Raw genomic sequence first — 19,668 nt, 5'->3', positions numbered from 1 at the left:
TATATATAATTTAGTACACCATCAGAGAAGTAGGTAAACACCGTTTTACAACATTTATAAACCATAAAAATGGTTGATAATGATCAGGGTGCTGATAAATAAAACCATTTGGCACAATACCACTTTTGGTTTTAATTCAAACAATTCCAAATTAGATTTACCGATTGGGCATGTATTTATAACAATAATAAACTGAAGTTTATTATTTAAAAAAAAAAAATGTGTTTTTTACATAGAATGAAAGATATGCAAACTGGCTCGCAATTATTTTCAGTAAATGTAAAGTAAAATTATTAACAACCATAAAATAATAAATCTGTGTAAAAGAAAGTAACAATATATGCTGGTCAATCATAAATAAACAATTTTATTGGTTTCAACCTTATCTCTCTCTGACAATCACCCAGATATTTTGCTACCTTAGTGCTAACACAGACCTTTGCAATATAGTCGATACATTTCAAAACAATTCGTTTATTGTATTTGTTTAATGATATGCCAGTGTTCGATTGTGACAAAATGGACAATTAAATTCAGAACATAAAAGTTATTGGTTCGCCCACAATATGTTGAACAATAAATTACCAGTTACAGTTGTTTGATATTATTTCTATTAGTTAACCTTGTTAGTTATATTATCGAAGGAATTATGGATCAAACTCTTATTATTGCTGTTTACTGAAAACAAATAGGAATTCAAAATTGAGCTCAATATCTCCTCTCCTTCCCCAAGCCAATTTAAGAGATGTTTCAAGAAGCAGCTTGAAACTACAGATTGCCATCAAATTTTTAATAAATAAATACACCACACCGCAATACAATCATTAAGTGAGAGTGCATAGTTTTTTTCAATTTTTACAATTCTGGTGACACTACCACAGAGAGAAAGGTTTTTATTTACTCTCCTATCTGTTTAAATAATCTGTTCTCCGTCGATTTTTGGTTTAACTTGATTAATTACTAAGGTGACCAGACGTCCCGCTTTTGGCGGGGCAGTCTCGATTTTTCACAATTTGTCAGGCGACGTTTTTCAATTTTATATTTATGAAAATCATTGTTTTGCGTTCTAAGAATCCTAAGGGCTACAACGACTAACCTATTGTTTTTGCTTCCCAGTTATATTGTATTTGTCTCTCACATGATACAATTCGTGTTCGTACTGCGTGCTAACAAGCTAATTAAACTAATAAATATTACAAATCTGCTATATACCATAGAAAATTGATATTTCATAAATACATAAACTTTCTTAAACTTAGAGAGGTTAGAAAATAATTTTCTACCGTTAACTATCCGCAATATTATAAACCAGCTGGCAGAGCAACGTGCAATAAATCGTCAAAATACCATGAACCATGTCAAAAAGATTGCAAAGATTATTTGGAAGAGATTTTCGTTGAGTTAAATTAAAACCAGAACTTAATTGGAACGACGTGCAAAAATCATTTCATTATATTTCTCAAAAATGTCCAAATAGTTATATTTCCGAAAATGATCTTTTTAATGAAGTGTCATCAGTAAAAAAATATATTAACAATTATGCATCAGAGAAAATCACAATAGAAAACAAATGGTTAGAAATATTTCATCATTTGGAAACAAACTATGTTCCATACAATAATATATTAAAAATTGTGGAATATGCACCATCTTTACCTGGAACTAACGCTACTACTGAACGCGTTTTTTTTACCGTAAATCAAGTGTGGACATCAGAAAAAATCAAAATTAAAGTGTAGACACTTGTAAACCCATTTTACATGTCCAATATAATTTGACAAATTCTTGTGAAAATTTTTTCTATTTTAAAAAATGACAACAATCTACTGAAACAAATTTACTCAAATAAAAAAATGTCAAAGAATAAAACATACATTTTTTTATATTTATAAATTATACTTATGTTAACAATAACAATAACCCTTCTTTCAGAGTTGTCCCGCTTTGCCCATCTCAAAATCTGGTCACCTTATTAATTACAGCAAAACATTTGAAGAGATCGAAAAAGCTTGACTCATAGCTTATAAACGACACAAAGTAACATGTGCCTAAATGAGATAATTTAATATCGTATAATAAGAAATCTAGCTATTGTAATAATATAATTGATAATACTGAATTGATTTTCATCATATATAAATAAATTTCCTGCTGTGAGACTATATCCACGATTGATAGTAAAACTGACATTAACAAATTTTCATGAAAATGTTTTGGTTAAATTAAGAATACAGACGCATTTAGCGTTCTACTATTTTGGCCATCTATTTGCTGCTACATTGTACACACTAGAATATCTAATTGTACAAAAATGATAAGAAATATACAGGAAATATCTGGAAATTGATTTAAATATATAGAAAAATAAGTTGTGTAACAAACAATAATTTTTTGAGTTTTAACGGTGCAACATTTTTCTTCCTTTGCTACATGACAAACCGACTTCTCTTATTTCCAGACTCCCACTTTTTGGATTGCATTCTTGTACTAAAAGAAGGTATCTATTTTTATTGATAGCATCAATTAAAACTATCGAACAATAATTTAGGCTTTATAACCTTAATCGACTATTTTTTTAATAGAAACGATTGAGATATATCGACTATTGTGATAAGAGATCTAAACATTCGCTAAAATTAGCTGGGTTAATTTTTTGTTATCTACTCTAAGCTTCACATTAATAAATATCTAAACATTATATAATTCAATATGTACTTTTTCAACAACACATTTTCTCGAAACTATTTTTAGAATGTTTCTATATTCTTCTTCTAAATAATGGCAGAATATAATTCTAAGTAACCATTACTTTGTTATTTATTTATAATACATTCGTTGCGATTTTTTCCATATCAATATGCATGCAAAAATCCGCAGCGAAAGAATGACCGCATTCGCTGGGCTGAGATGCATTTAAAGAATTCTAAATTTCTACAAGTGAACCAAAACCAGTTCTCAGTAACTCTAAAACTAAATCCTTCAAATGCATGGTTATGCGTTTGCCTCATTTGAATTAGTTACCTAATTATTACATAAACTATATATATTATAAACATATACACATATAGTTAAATAAATTAAAATCTTTGGTAAATTGAAAACAACTTGGCTAAGCTTTGTTTCAAATAATGCACATTGCCCTAGGGTTGCAACATGTAAGTCGTCTAACCGAAATGGACATTATCACAATGTATCCAATATTATAATTTTTCTAATTTCAATTTCAAACCATCTTAACATGAACGGCAAACAGCTACATACAATATTCACATAAAAAATATATGCTAAAAAAGCACAAAATTCTAACATACCAAAAATATGATTTTATACCATATTAGATAAGAAGCAAGAAAACGGTTATATGTAGATTTATTTATTGTATTTATTATGTTGAATCAGACTTCTGCATATTCTGATATTGAACACATTCATCATATATACTTTATCGAAAAAGAAGCAACTTGTAAGGAGTTTACCGATTTTTATGAAAGAAATTGCATACAATTTTGAGATATAATTTTCATTTGATTCGATGTATAATTTTATGTTCAGGTACTCTATCATGGACAGATTAATTAATCTAATTGTATTTTTCAGAGCGCGAGAGAAGATTCATGTCAAGATGGTTATTAGGCAATATTTTAATACCACAATAAAACAAAAATAGCAACATATGCGAACCAACTGATTAAATTGAAATATACTGTGAACTGATAAAGTCACCTATGTAAAATTTGCTTCATACCAACTTGCTTCTACATGCATAAAACAGTCGCGACTAGCTCTTGTTAAAATTCTAAAATGAAACTCACTAAAATTAACACATATTTAAATCACCAGAAAATAGAATGTGGAACGATCCAGCAAAAAATGAAACAATTTTTTGGTGATGTTAATAACGACTCACATTTTTAAAATATTTACATAGGCCATAAAATGACTAGACATAACGGAGATTAAGCCAAAATAAGTCAAAATTCAGGCAAGGGGATATCCAAGTTGTACCCGTATTTAGTTTATACAAATCTGGGTAGCTTCGAAGTAATAATTAATTGTAGAAACAGCGTGAAAATAGTATTTGTACTCTTTGAAGCAGTTGGGTTCAATGATAAAATACCCAACAAAATACCCATTTGTTATACCCAACGGAAATTGAGGTAAAATGTGTTTCAAATCAATTATTTAATCCTCTATCACATGGATTAGTGTAAAACAAGCGTGATTGACTCATATCAAATTGAAGTTTACTAATATTAAAAAACAACACTGTTTCTTATCACTTTCATAACTCTACAAAGAACATATTGGTTTACTTTTAAGCTAGCCGTCATCATATAACAACTCAAACATAAAGAAGAATCGCAATCTAATGCTCAAAAGGTTATGGGTAGTAGGTATATAAATCACAGCTTCGCGGCCGGAAAACAAAAGATTAATGGAACCACAGTACTATCATAGCTCACTTTCACAACTTTTTTGTGCGAATTTTTGTTAAGCATTAGATTAAAATCTAAGGACACCAAGCTAACTACGGAGATGTGAAAATGAGCCAATTATAATTCGAGACACATCAGATCATTTTTGCAGTCAAAAAAGTAGAAAACTGTCGAATTTTTTTTTCCTTACTACGATGACTCAAAGCGAATTGCTAGTGAAGGTTTTGACTCAATAAAAGACACTCTTTTTTTGAACTGATTAAGGCGCAAAAGCTACTTACATGCAATACAATATCCGTAAAAACCAAAACCTAATAAATGTAACAAAAATTGGTTGTCAGGTTGCAAAAATTATTGAGCAGGTATTTGAAAATACGGTAAGCGAGCCAATAAAAATATCATTACTCTTCTTAAATAAGAGACTATCGCTGAATTGAATAATATACGTAAGGAAATGAATTAAGCTTGAAACTTAAAATGAGAACAATGGACTTTCCATTGTTCGAAACATAACCGTTTTGCTATAAATGTCATTTTACTGTGTCGAACGGCACTAAGCACACACAGATGGACTCCATAGATCATACTTTAGGGTGTGCCGACTTTTTTAAAAGAAAATGAAATGTCAGTCAGCACTTAACTTCACCATTATGTGTTTAGATTTCGTGGTTTTATAAACAAAAAATTTAAGAAATAAAAAAACTCTCCGAATGCTCTCAGTTTCGCTCTGAATTTCATAAATATAATAATAATCAATAATTAAACATACAAAATGTACCTAGAAAAGTAGAAAAATAGGATAATCACCTATTTTTTAAAATTGATCTAATTAAGACTCGAACTTAACTATAGTATATTTCAAAACGTCACACCTTAGACATTAATAATTAAATAACATCAAACTAAGTTCTTCAGACTGATTCTTTTATAACTTTTTGCCTGCTCAAAAATTTTTGTGTAAAAAATCTTTACCCAAGTTCCAATCTGCATTTTAAATGCTGTTTATATATATATAGATGATATCTTTGTTCTTTATTACTAAAACCAACATAACATACACCATAAACTCTTTCAACAATAATTTCTGCAACACAATTACATAATATAAATAAACTCTCTTTATATATGTAACATATATCTTGGACAAGGTCAGTGTCTCTATGCTTAACAAAATACTAATGAAAAACTAATGCTCTAGTTTGTGCTTTAGACTCATGGGTCAATATTTGCGACGCGCTAGATTTAGTTCAAAACCAAGGACGATGAACTCTAAGTTAAAGCGACGAGAAAGAGACTGACGCGATTACATAATGTTAACTTGGTTACTACTCACACACAAATCGAGATGGATTAAAGTCTCTGTTTAGGATTGAAAAACCACGGAATTCTTCTTGATTTATAGATTGTAGCACCTCATTACTTACTGGAGTCAAGACAGGCTCTTCTCTTGTGAATTCGGCGTCAAAGTTGGCTACATCTTTTCTACTTCTCTGAAAAACAAAACAAATCCGTCAGCGTTGAATTGCTACGATCCTAGAAATAAATAATACATACAATTCTAGGTCTAAATGGAGGTTTAATCTTTCTCTGCTCAAGGGCAGTCCAATCAATGTCCTTAAAAAAGGGGTGCACTAAAATGGCCGCTTCACATCCCTGATTCACGACACAACCCAAGCGTCGGCTTGGATTCTTCGTCATAAAACCTTTTAATATACTAACCTGAGAAAGATGTTTGAATTTAGGTACAAGAAATGTATTTTTTAGGCTGAAGTTAGAGATTTTTACAATATTATCTGGTAACATGTCATTTACATGCTTCATTTATTTTTGACAAAATACTAATTTTATTAAATAAGTTAACTAATACTTAGTCAAAATTGTTCATGACCATTATTATTTCGCAGATTTCTGTCGTCTTGAAACTTATGACTAGTATTGGGACTGGTCAATTGTTACTTCTTAATTGACCGACAATTCGCTACTTCTTAATTGACTAGCCAAATTCGATCCAAATGTTATCTATCATTATTTTATAATAAATTTATACAAAATTTCGTAGTGCTTACCGCTTCCTTGCTTAACCACACCGGATACAAAACGTCGTCATGCAAAATAGATTCAAAAAGATCGTCTTCATTATCGGCTTCAAACGGGGGTTGACCAGCCATCATTTCATACATAAGGACCCCCAGAGCCCACCAATCAACGCTGGCACCGTATTCCAATTCCTGCGAAATAACAGTTTTATTGAAATTGCAAAAAATTCCAGTAGGAAAAATCTTACCTGTAGGATTTCTGGAGCTATGTAGTCCGGAGTTCCGCAAAATGTCGACGTGGTAACCCCATCAAAAACGCCTTCCTTGCACATTCCAAAGTCTGCGAGTTTACAGTGACCTTCAGCGTCCAATAAAATGTTATCCAGTTTAAGGTCTCTATATACAACACCGTTCCTATGTAAAAACTGTAGAGCTAAAGTCACTTCGGCGGCATAAAATCTGCAAAACAACAATTTTTGTCAAAGATTAATTGCCATTTGTACTATTACGGGAATTGCCACAAACCTTGCACGTGGCTCGTCAAATTTCTTGGCGCGCTGAATTTGGAACATGAGATCACCCCCGTTAACGTATTCCATAACAAAGAATAAACGATCCCTAGTCTGGAAACAAGAGTGTATTGCTGTCAAGAATGGATGTTTAGCAGCTAATGTTAGGATCCGTTTCTCAGTCATAGTGCAATCGACATCATCATCTTGGATGATCACGTCTTTCTTTAGTACTTTTATGGCATACACCTCGTCTGTATTCTTCTTTTCCGCGAGCATTACTTTGCCAAAACTGCCCTTGCCTAATACCTTAATAAAAGAGAAATCATTCAGTCCTATTAAGTGTTTGCTTCGCTCTTGATTTTCACCATCTGAAAACAAAATTGAAATAAAAAAAAAAGAAAATCAAAACACATTTAGCGGTCGTTTACCGCTATTTTGCATTTTTTCTTCCACCATTTTGGATAGGCTTTCATCGGTATTTGAATAATTTCCACTTGAATTTTCGCCAGTTTCAGCTGGGGCTCCGTTACCCGATCCAGGAAGCAACTTACTCTTTCTAATGGGCGTCTTGCTATCGGGGGAAACGCCTAAAAAACAACAATTTTAATGTAAAAAACTGGTATTCCTATTTGTATTTTATCAACAATTGTATTTTCAATTTTAAATGGATGGATAAAACAGTGTGAAAGGAGTTCCTTCTTCTTACTTGTACCTTTCCATAATTTTGGTAATATTTTTTGTTTTACCTTCTTTCTAAATATTTGATTGCTAAATCCCATTTGAATAAGTTTCTGATTGACAATGCAACAGAAGAATATAGAGACTACCATTGGCAAATACACAGGCAAAATTAGTAATTTTTGGATTTAAGATTTTTTTGTGATGGCATTATGTACGTGTGATGTACGTTATATCTCAGATTAAATGGATTAAAATTGCACAATCATACGATCAATCAAAAACAACCATAAAACATAAATTGCAACACAGAGCAAGAGAATCAGTACACATAAAATTTGATGGTATACGAGTATCCAAGGAGATCAACATTACAGACAGTAAACAAAAAATTAACATAAAACCTATAGAGGATCAGCGAAAATTAAAATAAAATTAAAAATAAAACATACCAAGCAAAACTAAACGAGGCGGATTATCGGGAGGTTTACCTATAGCCGTGAGGATTTCGGCCATTTGTTTTGTATTGATTCCACAATTGTTGGCTACATTTTTCTGACATCGTTTGTGCACGTTCAAGGAACACTCGCCACACTGCAATCCCTGCCTCGTCAAGCCATAAAGCAACGACCCACAATGGTCGCAGAATGTGAACCTTTTGTAGTTGTGTACCACAAAACGATGGGGCACATTGACATTAAATCCGGTGCTCTGGAGAGTTGTCTGCCGATCAAATGGTGCTTTCAGTAATACAGAATGATGATAATAGTAAACCACATTTGATGATCCAATTACAAATAGAAAACCAAAATTTCCATAAATTGTGGCAAGATAACTTGTATTTTAATTCAGATCAAAGGAGCAATAAACTGCTATTGAAACATTTATAATTACACCATTATGGGTGAATTAGAAAGAGATATTTATTTATTACTATCATTATATCCATTTTTGAGGAGTAAAAATAACATTCTATTAATAACCTTTTATAAAATATGACGTATACAAATAATAACTCTACAGCCATTTTTTCTTATTTTTTATGCTTCAGATACTGTCAGACTACTTTAATAATCACAAACTATAACTTAAACCCACAGACAACTGGAACCGAAAGCATTTTTTTCTCTTCAATCAGGTAAATTATGCCTCAAGTCATTCCAAGCTTTTTTCTTGACGATCAGTATGGTCTACTACAGAAATAGGCACTGAACATCAAGAAGAGCTACTTTCTGATGGCGCTCGTAATATTACTGGTTTCTCCAAAAGAAAAAAAAGCAGAAACATACTTTATCGTTTTATTTTAATGATTTTTATTAGCGCAGTTGCGTGTTCCAAAAAGTTTTGTGTTACAATCGGTCTTACATTTCAGAAGTTTTTGATAAAAAGCTCCGTATAACCAACTTACCAACGTACCTGCTTATATATTGTTTGGGGGGGGCGGGGGGGCGGAGCTTAATGAGGGGCATGGTCTCGGATGACTGATTCTCATAAAGTTGCTTATAGATTTCTATTGACTCTCGTATTTTTCGTTGGTACAAGAATTTTAAGAATTTTAGTTTTATCGAATAAAATTTTGACGTTATATTTCTTTAGAACTTTTGATATGTGGTTAGTGATGTTTTGAATGTAAGGAAGGACAACATTGGCAAATGTGGGATTGCTTTCAGTCTCATTGCTATTGGAAGGTTGTGGTGAACTGTATTTTGTGAGGGAACGCTTAATATCTTTAATGTAGAAATTATTAGAGAGAAGAGCAGACTCGGACTGAGAGAGTTTTACGACTCTGTAAACAGGAAAGTTGATAACTGATTATTTTTGGGCAGGATGGTGATGTGACAATGCATTAAGGTATTGGTTTGTGTGCGTAGGTTTTCTGTAAACACAATGACGCAATGTTAGGTCTTATTTTCAATTGATAAGAATATCTAAGAAGGGGAGGTTATTATTGGTTTCTAATTCGATGGTAAAACGTATGTTAGGGTGTATAGAGTTTAAATGTCTAAGAAAATCTACTAGGAAAAGTATCATAGATGTAGCGTTCCTATAATTTTGGTTTTAGGTGGAAGGTGTTGAGAGCTTTCTTCCCAAAAATAAATATATTCGTAATGACTGGTGATAGTGGAGAACCCATAGCTGTTCCCGAAGTTTGTTTAAAAATTTGACTGTTATAGGAAAAATATGTTCCAGACAAGCATTTTTCAATTAAGGTGAGAAGGTTTGGTTCCAGATTTTCGGATTTTAATATATCTGAAATGATGTTAAGAGTAATAGGGACTTTTTTCCCTGTAAAAGGTTTTAATAAAGAAGGTAGATATTTTGGTTGAGAATATATTGGAGAACCAATGGCGCTAACAATAGGTCAAAGGGGTAATCCTGGTATGCGAATCTTTGGGAGTTCATAGAGACGTAGGAATTTTAGAGTCATGAGGGGTGACAGACCATAGATAGAACCCAACCTTAAATATGTTATTAAGGCTTCTTCTGTATCAGACTCTGTTATTTGGCCTCATGGTTAAGAATCCCTAGCAGATTTTCTTAGACATTTAAACTCTATACATCCTAACATACGTTTTACCATTGAATTAGAAACTAATAATAACCTCCCCTTCTTAGATATTCCTATCAATAGAAAATCAGACCTAACATTTACAGAAAACCTACTCACACTGACCGATACCTTAATGCCTTGTCAAATCACCATCCGGCCCAAAAATCATCGGTTATCAACTGTCTTGTTTAGAGAGCCGTAAAACTATCTCAGCCCGAGTCACTGAACCCAGAATTAAAATACCTCTGGTATCTTCTCTCTAATAATTTCCATATTAAAGATATTAAGCGATCCATTACACCACACTTGCCACTGTTGTCCTTCCTTACATTCAAAACATCACTGACCAAATATCAAAAGTTCTAAAGAAAAACCAGATTTACCCCTTGTCCATAAATCTCTCAACAACTTCGATCCGCCATACGCGGCAAGGAATACATTGGAGAGATAGGACGAAAAATATCAACTAGGCTCAAAGAACATGAAAGAGCCTTAAGTCTAAGAAAAATAAACTAAGCAATCACGAAACCAGACATAAATTTTTTTTGAAAAAACATGCATGTAATCAATTCTTCTACCAACTAAAAATCCGAGAATCAATGGAAATCTATAACCAACCTGATCATCTTAACCTCGACTCAGGTCTTTACTGGTCACCAATATGGGAATCCGCCCCCTCAAACAATATAGAAACAGGTACAGAAAAAAATGCCAGTTTCAGTTAAACTTTGAAGAAGGCAACAGGATGATTGGCAAAACGTTAGCAAGTTGACTGAACAAAAAACGACGCAGGAGGAATTCAGAAGGTATGTAAAAAGTAATCCACTAGCCTGTCGAAGTTTCTTAGACAAATTGATTGATAATGATATCACGATTACAACTTCAGCTGCAACTTTTGATCTTACTTATTGGTATGTAAAGTAAGTAAGCCCGCGCGAAATCCCCTAAGGGAAAATTGGGAGAGAGTCAATGGTGGCTTGAATAAGGCATCATTAAATAGCCGAGGTCTCCTATTTTAAATTATATTATTATATATATAATAATAATAAACCCTATTTGAAAGTATGAGCCAAGTTTATAACATTCCCGATAGCCAATGTTAGTTTATATAAATCCCGATTAAAACCTGGCACCAAGATGTCAAAAACAAATTCCATGCATGAATTACTTCGTCAAAAGTCGAATTAGTTGAACTGTGTATAAAAAATCCATCAAAATATTTCAAAGTGACAAACGTCCATTCAATAATAAACATGGATGATTTGGAAACTGAACAAGCAGGAGAAGCGGAGGACGAGCAAAGGTATCCCTATGGAGAATATGAAGGCAAAAGAGATGAGCAGATGGACAGACATGGTTATGGAGTTGCCTTACTACCAAATGGTGACATTTACAAAGGAGAATATTATCATGGAAAACGTCATGGAAAAGGTAAATTTCATAATACACTTTTTCGAAAATATCTGCAGGTTGTACATTTGGTTGATTCATGAAATTTGAGGAATTTACTGCTTCAAAAACGGTGCCCGCTACAATGGTCTTTGGCGAAAAGGTCTTAAGCATGGTAGTGGTGAATTCATCTATCCAGATGGGTCCCGATACATTGGAGAATGGAGAAGAGATTTTAAACATGGACAGGGCATCTATCACTATGCAAATGGTGACGTATATGAAGGATTGTGGAATAAAGGGCATCGGAATGGCTTAGGCACATATACCTACAAAAATCTTAATGTATCTCAATATGGAATTTGGAAAAATGGACAGATGGAAGGGCCAGGAATCACAAATTATCCTTATTTTAGGTAACTTATATGAAAAAAGGAACAACAATAATGAATATAATGTTGTCTCCTAGCAGAATAAATGTTACCAGGCTATGATTGCATTGCACTTCACTTACATAAAAATGTTTTATTTAATTAACTTAAATTGCTATGTATCAGAATTTTTTTTATCAAAAAGGAAAACAAGATAGATTTTTGTCACTCGTTCTAAATATTAACGACAAATATCAACAAAATATAATTGGACATTGGAAGATTGTGTGGGTTAATATAATCTTAACTTCAACTTCAAATTCCACTGTCCAATACGAAAGAAGTTTTGTTAACATTTATGTTAATAAATTGAAATAGAGAATATAAACCTACCTTTTTTTGCTACAACATAATAATAATATGTGGCGTTAGTTTTTTTTGTTACTTTCTTACATTTTATTATTTTCTGTTGAAAATATCAATGACTCCTGCGCATCAATTTTTACCGTCCTTACGCTACTATATTCTCTATAGCTATATAATCGAAATAAATGTGATTTTCTTTATTAATTTTCAATAAAAAACAATCAAATGATACTAATAGAAAAGTTATGGTATGAAATCCCGGCCAGATCACAAAAATTAATACTCCATTGTAAGTGTAATCAGAGTTTGCCCTGTGACGCGTAGACTAAGGACCATCCAGTGTTTAAGAAATCAAAATAAATGGTTAAGCCACACTGTTGTGGTTTTTTAGATTTCATGGTTCATTTGAAAAGAATCTTCCTAAAGGAAAAGGCTGTTTCACTTTTGATGAAAAATATATGCAACATGGTTATTACATTAATGTGAAAGATACCTCTCTTAATTCTGTTGGAAAAGAAGAACTGCAAAGTGATGAAAGCAATCCTACCAATATAAGTATAATTAAATCCATTAATAAAAAGCTTGACCTATATAACTTTATGAATTAGTACCAATATGGAGGGCAGAAAGTATCAGCAAATACAAACCAGAGCTTCTTCCACCAGAACCCTCACCAATTATAGTCCAAGAGTCAGAGGAATCTATGGTAGATATTATTGAGTACCTTCAGAAGCAATACAAGGAAGAAACTCACATTGATGAAGAACTTGGGACAGTTGCCTCACCTCTCAATGGCAATTTAATGGTGGATATTCCAGACATAGATTTAGATGATTAATACATAACAATTTCATTATATACTATACACTATTACTGATTTTTCAATGGATAATCAAATGTAGCTACAATTTATATTAGACTACTACAATTTATATTAAACTTACCTCTTCTTGCATTCCCGGACATTTTGTAAGCACTAGACGATGACATCTTTTATGGACAACACAAGTACAAACTGAAAAAATATATTTTCAAAACCAGTTTAAAGTACAACATTTGCTTTGGCCAGGGTTTTAAACTTAAGTATATACAATGAACTTCAAAGTTATTTACATCAAGCATTTGTTGTGAAAATAAGCGGAAAATTAGTAGTCATGGTGAAATGAAATAAAGTAAAAAATAAACTTACGAAAAAAAGCTATAAAATCAGCCATGCCAGTGCAATGGTGCTGCAAATAAAAATATACAATTAGAGAAAATTAGATTCTCTAAACCAAAAACCATCATGCACATAAAAGGTCCACAATCAAATTTTATATCTAAAATAACATTAATTATATTGTTTTTAAGTATTCCAGCTAATACACCATAAAAACGCCCTCATTATAAACCAACTCTTTTTTGGTAATTGTGATACACTGATAAACAGTTTTCTTCCTATGAATTGATTCTAAAATATTTGTGACCAAAACTATGGATACTTAAAAAATTAAAAAGAGTATCTAAAAGATAGTGTTGAACATTATGTTAAAGCTTCTTTAAAAACCCCAATAAAGACTTGGGATTTGTTTAATTTGTGATTCTTGGATCCTCAAAAATAAATACATACATATTTAATTTGAACAAGATTCTCACGAAATAGTAAGTGTTTTGGTACATTTAGCATAAATCATAAAGCTTAAGCGCTGTGTAAGGTTAAAATTCATGCAATCATACCTTGACATTGATAGCCTTGTTTGCCTAAACCCCTGAAAAACAAAACCACCATGTTAGGGCTACCCTTTGTGCAAATCTAACTGACAATGTTGACAAACCGTAGCGTCACGCAAGTGTTACGCGTTAATCTATTGATAGTTCAATAATTACAATTGTTACCTAGTTTCATTAGGCTTAATTTAAAGACCAAGTTCCAGTTGTAAATTGAAGTTCCTGGTGGGAAGCTGAATTAATAAATGCAGTTTGCTGTTTGCACAAAATCAAGTTAATGTGTGAAAGAACAAAATAAATGTGAACCTATATCAACAAATTTTAGGTGTTATGTGATCATTTGTTTTTTATTTTTAAAATTTCCAGCCAGCGAAAAAGTTTATTAACACATAAAATAAATATAATAATATAGGAGAATTATTGGCAAACAGCAAAGTGATTTCATCATTTTCCGCGCGAAAAATGTTTGTATGCATTAAAACAGAAGTAATTACAGGGGGACTAAGAGATATAAACAATGTTTTTGCAACAATGACGTCACTTCACTCTTTTCTAATAAACTCTACCTTGAACTGAGAAAAGAAGGCGAATATAAGTTATCGTTATTTATTGCCTGCCTGAGAACTTCAGAAAAATGGACAAATAATGGAGAAATAGAAAATAACCACTTAATTCCTATAAATGCTTCTTTGTAAAATTTTAAGAAAATTGGTTTAAAATAGTGCCAGAAAGCGTGCCATAAATAAATAATGTTTATGTTAGATTACCTATATTACTCCAATACAAAAATTAAAAGTAAACAAATAAAGCGAATCCCAATTTCCCCTAATTAAAATGCACTTTCTATAAGCAAACTCACCATATGAACTCCTTGCAGTGTGAACAAAATGTAGGTTGCCTTAAAAATGTTGCCATGAATTTGTGACCATTAACTTGGTGAACCCTCCTACGCATGGCACCTCGTCTCCTGTTAAAACCCTGACGCTCCTTAAATTCCCTCGGTTTAGAGCCATATTCTATTAAAAATGATATGCCATGAAAAACAAAGCCCCATTACCCCATATGCATACATTTTTAATTTTACAGTCCTTCAACCACCTTTCAATGCCCAAACCCATCAGGGGCATCTCTAAATTATAAAACATGATTTTTTCAATACAAGTTTTAAAAACAACAAAACTTCTAAGCAATCATGTGAATTACTTGACAAAAATTGTACCTAATATCTAACAGTGAAGCAAAAATAGAATCAAAATATCTTGGAAAGAATTATTGCAAAATTTACTTATTATTGCTTATTATATCGTTGGCAAAACATTTATCATAATTAGAAACATATTGTGTGGTTCATATTTGTCCACCAGCGCAAGAAGTAACTTACCATTTTTTAAGTCTATTTTAACCCGAAGTCGCCCCTTTGGTTCCAAATTAACCTGTGCAGAAAATGTGTTTAATAAATATCCAGAATTGACTTAACCGAATTAACTAAGTTAAGTTGTTGTCCTGTTCTCATTTGAATTAGGCACCAAATAATTTTTGACAGTGTTCGGTTATTTTCATTATTATTTATTCTACACCATATCGCATAGGATTTGTGTATATTTGTTGGATATATAGTGTTTTGTATATAGTAAGTAAGAAGGCTTAAAAATCTCATTTACAATATAAATGGAAATATGTACAGTGTCTTACCAAAATTGTACAGAACAAATATGACGAATTTTTTTCAAGTTTGTCAATAAATGTGGTCTATTGGGTATTTATTATATTCATTTCCATTTTGCTTTGCTCTACATATTTACAATTTCTGATATATTACATTACTTATGGTCTAGCTGATGGTATTCACAAAAAATATAAAAAAAAGTCTAGACTTGGGACCACAATACTACCTGGTCAAGAAAGTGTGTAGTGAGGTTTGTACTTATATTTTCGGTTCGGAACAGTGGTATACCTAAAGCATTGTAGAGAATCAAAATATGTAAAGTCTGTTTATAGATACAAGAAAGTGACTAACTGATACGAATTAAGGAAAGACCCGGGCAAGCTGTAAGAATGAAATATGGCCGAACAGGTCCGTACTTTGCTTAGAGCTTAATTATTTGGGGTTTTGTTAGGAAAGATACTAAACAATATTTATTTATTTATGTATGTACCTACTTAAATTACTTAAAATTCTAATTATTATTTGTTCTATATTATTTGCAATATGGATAGACGATTGTTTTGCTTTTTCTATATGTTTAACAGAATTTGCCCAACTTTGTGGAGCGATGTTAAAAACTTCGGTTTCTATAAGTTTAAGGACATTGGAGTTAACACGGGGAAAAACATTGTTACGACGAATCGCAGATTTCACTTGGTGCCAAACATGTTCAATGGGATTAAATATACAGTGGTAAGGTGGAAGCCTTAAAACTATATGCCCTAAATTTTTTGCATAATTATCACAGACATATTCCTTTTGTAGGTTCAAGATTTGTAGAACCTCAATTAATTGCTTTTTGGTATAATCTTCGTGAAAATAAATGTCGTTATTATACATGTAGTTTTGGATTGTTGCTTTTGTGTCACATGAGGAAGGGGTTTTAGTCAACTATCTACTATGATAACTTGCACTGTCCATTACAGTTACTCTATTAGGAGGAATGTTTGGAACTAGTTTGTTTTTAAACCAACTTTCAAATAAATCAGCGGTGGTGTCTTCATGGTAATCCAGAGAAGAATCTTTAGAGCCAGCATGCAAAATAGTTATTCTTTTACTTCTTTTTGATGGCGCGTTTGTTTTACACTTATCAGTTGGGTTAACTCAACCCTTTTCCGAGGTATCATAAGTAGGTTTCATCCAAATAAATAATTGGCCTATGTTATTCTCTGTAAATCCAAATTTTTTCTAGATATTCCAGTCGCCATTTCCGAATTCTAAAAGATTCCATTAAAACTTGCCTTTTGTCAATTTTTTTAAATCTAAAACCCATGTGTTGAATACACTTCCATAAGGTAGTTCTGCCACATTTAACACCGATTTCATCTTTTTCAAGCCTCCTAATTAAGATATCTAGGCACGCTTTGTTCCTCGTATAACTGGTAAATTTTACGCCATATTATATTTTGATCACTTTTTTTCCTCGCTGAAATGGGATTATTCACAATTTCCCATACAGTTGATCAGTTGATATTGGAATTTTCGTCAATGTGGCCGGTTCTTCCAAAGATGCTTGCTTGCTGGCACATATTTTGCATAATTCTAATACATAATTACTAATAAACTTAAACTAAGTAATATACCAAACTAAAGAATATTAAATACAGGTAGGTATAAAATTATTTTCTATTACGGACCACAATTTTACCTGAATTTAAATTCCGAAACTTTAGGTCATAATCTTGTTGCATTGTATGTTAATGACCACCCTTGGATAATCCCATTCAAAAGCAATTGGTCACTTTCTTATATCTATGAACAGACTATATCAACAAAATGACCGTTTCTACGGCTCGATCGGATGATTTTTAAATAATTGACTGCGCCATTTGTTTTGTTGTAGCGGTGTGTGGTTTGATTTTAACGAATTTGAATTAAAAAAAAAACTTTTAAAGTCCAGTTAATGTACATTCTTTATCCAACTAAATTTTAATGATCAGTGGTAACTTTAGATTTCTTTTGCTCTTAAGCATAGAAGATGCCAGAAATGTTTTTTGAAGGACAAATTGAAATTCAAAAAAATTGTTAAAACACCTATTTGGTTAATATATTTAAGTTTTTTAACTAAAGAAACCTTCAACTTCAAAAATTTTTCAAATAAGTTTGAAGTAATTAAAAGATGTGCACCCTGCAGCTGCAGCAGCAAAATTTGGACCCATTAGTTAGTAGCGGATATTATCTACATTTGAACAGGGGCTTTAACCTGTACTTTCCAACTTCAAAGCTCTTGTCAAATTAACGCCAACCTCTGCTTTCAAAGACAGATGCTTAAAATTTGCCTACTTCTAGTCTACGATATAATTAACCTGAGTACATGCACTATTAAAAATTTTAAGAACCGTTAAGAAGTATTTGACCAATGAAACCGGAAAACATCTTGCTAAATGAGAGAATGTTGAGAGGCTCTCATTTACCTCACCTGAGCATTATGTTTTACCAGTTGAGCTACCAGTGTTTTTATCAGGTGATGATTGGGTTAAATATAATATACCATTTTTGTTTTTATTATTTATTTAAATGTTATGGGTTAAACAATAACTATTGTTATGATTTATTAGGTATGTATAAGAATAAGAGAATTTTAACAGAACTAGATATTGGTGTGTGCAAAAAGTAAACTTGTTTTGAAGCAGGACAACAAGCGAAAATTGTGAACATATATTTTACAGAACAAAATATTTGACTAAGCTTTTAATGGAGCCTTCAATACATAGGCATGTCAAAACTGTAAACCTTAAAAATAGAATTCACTCACCCAAAAATCGGCTTCTTCCTTATCTCTCGTCAAAATTTCCTCAAATGGAATACTGCAATTTGCTACGAAAGTATCAGGAGGAATAGCTGCATCGTGAAAAACGGTGAGGCTGAGCGTCTTTGCGTTTTCGACATTGTGCTCAAAAAGCTCATTCCATACGGGGTCAGACGTCTTTTGCTTCGTGGTGGACTGTGCAAATTGGGCATCGTCGACGTCGACGGTAACGTAAGGGTCTAGCAATTGCTCGTCTGCTTTACCGAATGCGTGCCGTTTGGAACAATCCGTCGGCCTTAAGCCTTGTGCCTCGCATATTTTCACTCGTACCGTCCCAGTGAACATGGCCCCGGTGCACTACACCTGGTCTTCGCGATGATATCCACCACACCCGCACTCGAAGGTACAAAACAATAACAATTTAAAAGCTACATAGGTATATAGAGCGAGAAACAAATCCTAAAAGTAGATCAGCTAGATTGACAAGCATGAAGGTCGCTTGACTCTGCTGCTCCCGGTTCCCTTCCCCGTTTGTTTTACCACCACCAAAAACTTTTTACAGCCCTGCGTACTGCGCGTTATGCAGGATGGGAGCTAACATGGGTTTAGGAATTTCAAATATAGGGGTCACCACTTTACTATTGAGAAATTAGCAAATCTAATTTGCCTGAAATTTCTCCGTAAGCCGACATGTGGCACTAGTGTGGTGTTCTATGTTGCCGTTTCATCTTTAAAACTATTTTCTATGATTGCATCTTATTTCAAGTGTAAGTTGTATTTGTGGTCATGTCATGATTTGCTATACCCATTTACCACTTATATTTACTACCCACGAAGCCACAGTCTTACCGTATTTTTACAGCTGGAGTAGAAATCGAGATGATGAAACTATTATTGAAATGTTGGAAAGAAATTACAGTTATTGAACTTTCGAAAGTTGTTATTTGTTTATAACAACCGCTGTACTGAATGTTAGAAAATAAAAATTTAATTTTCAATTCTATTTGGAGAAAAAACATTTCATCCAATAAGTTCTTTACTTCAAGTTTACTGACTTTGAATTCATCAAATATAACTTCAAACAAATATCTGCACACAAAACAAAAATTTCACCATTTAAATTGAAGGTTTAACTTTTTTTTTACAATTATGGTTCTGTCTCAGTTTT

General features: G+C 32.4%; 2 protein-coding genes across 2 annotated transcripts; one reads left to right on the top strand and one right to left on the bottom strand.

Annotated features, from left to right (window-relative positions):
- Positions 1–22: 22 nt before the first annotated feature.
- On the bottom strand, positions 23–19,010 carry LOC132698471 (protein kinase C). Its single transcript, XM_060664538.1, has 12 exons — positions 18,507–19,010; positions 15,428–15,479; positions 14,906–15,062; positions 14,056–14,087; positions 13,284–13,354; positions 8,115–8,385; positions 7,413–7,571; positions 6,998–7,352; positions 6,721–6,931; positions 6,503–6,664; positions 5,991–6,155; positions 23–5,926 (listed from the first exon to the last, which is right to left on the bottom strand). The coding sequence occupies exons 1-12, from the start codon at positions 18,843–18,845 to the stop codon at positions 5,762–5,764; spliced, it is 2,139 nt and encodes a 712-aa protein (XP_060520521.1). The 5' UTR covers positions 18,846–19,010; the 3' UTR covers positions 23–5,761.
- Positions 11,435–13,197, top strand: LOC132698476 (radial spoke head 1 homolog). The gene is made up of 4 exons (XM_060664553.1): positions 11,435–11,644; positions 11,715–12,018; positions 12,731–12,894; positions 12,948–13,197. The coding sequence occupies exons 1-4, from the start codon at positions 11,467–11,469 to the stop codon at positions 13,175–13,177; spliced, it is 876 nt and encodes a 291-aa protein (XP_060520536.1). The 5' UTR covers positions 11,435–11,466; the 3' UTR covers positions 13,178–13,197.
- Positions 19,011–19,668: the final 658 nt, after the last annotated feature.

Source organism: Cylas formicarius, unplaced genomic scaffold, assembly GCF_029955315.1.
Source record: "Cylas formicarius isolate icCylForm1 unplaced genomic scaffold, icCylForm1.1 PGA_scaffold_10__41_contigs__length_53128322, whole genome shotgun sequence".
NCBI classification, from domain to species: Eukaryota; Metazoa; Arthropoda; class Insecta; order Coleoptera; family Brentidae; genus Cylas; species Cylas formicarius.
This window is presented reverse-complemented; position numbering and strand designations above follow the sequence as displayed.

Excerpts from the sequence above, each read along its gene's own strand:
- LOC132698476 (XM_060664553.1), top strand. The coding sequence starts at position 11,467 with ATGGATGATTTGGAAACTGAACAAGCAGGAGAAGCGGAGGACGAGCAA. Across the intron at positions 12,019-12,730 it reads ACAAATTATCCTTATTTTAG|ATTTCATGGTTCATTTGAAA; the intron begins GTAACTTATATG and ends GTGGTTTTTTAG. Across the intron at positions 12,895-12,947 it reads AAGCAATCCTACCAATATAA|TACCAATATGGAGGGCAGAA; the intron begins GTATAATTAAAT and ends TTTATGAATTAG.
- LOC132698471 (XM_060664538.1), bottom strand. The coding sequence starts at position 18,845 with ATGTTCACTGGGACGGTACGAGTGAAAATATGCGAGGCACAAGGCTTA. Across the intron at positions 14,088-14,905 it reads CACTGCAAGGAGTTCATATG|GGGTTTAGGCAAACAAGGCT; the intron begins GTGAGTTTGCTT and ends TTTGTTTTTCAG. Across the intron at positions 6,156-6,502 it reads TGTGGTTAAGCAAGGAAGCG|GTTAGTATATTAAAAGGTTT; the intron begins GTAAGCACTACG and ends CATCTTTCTCAG.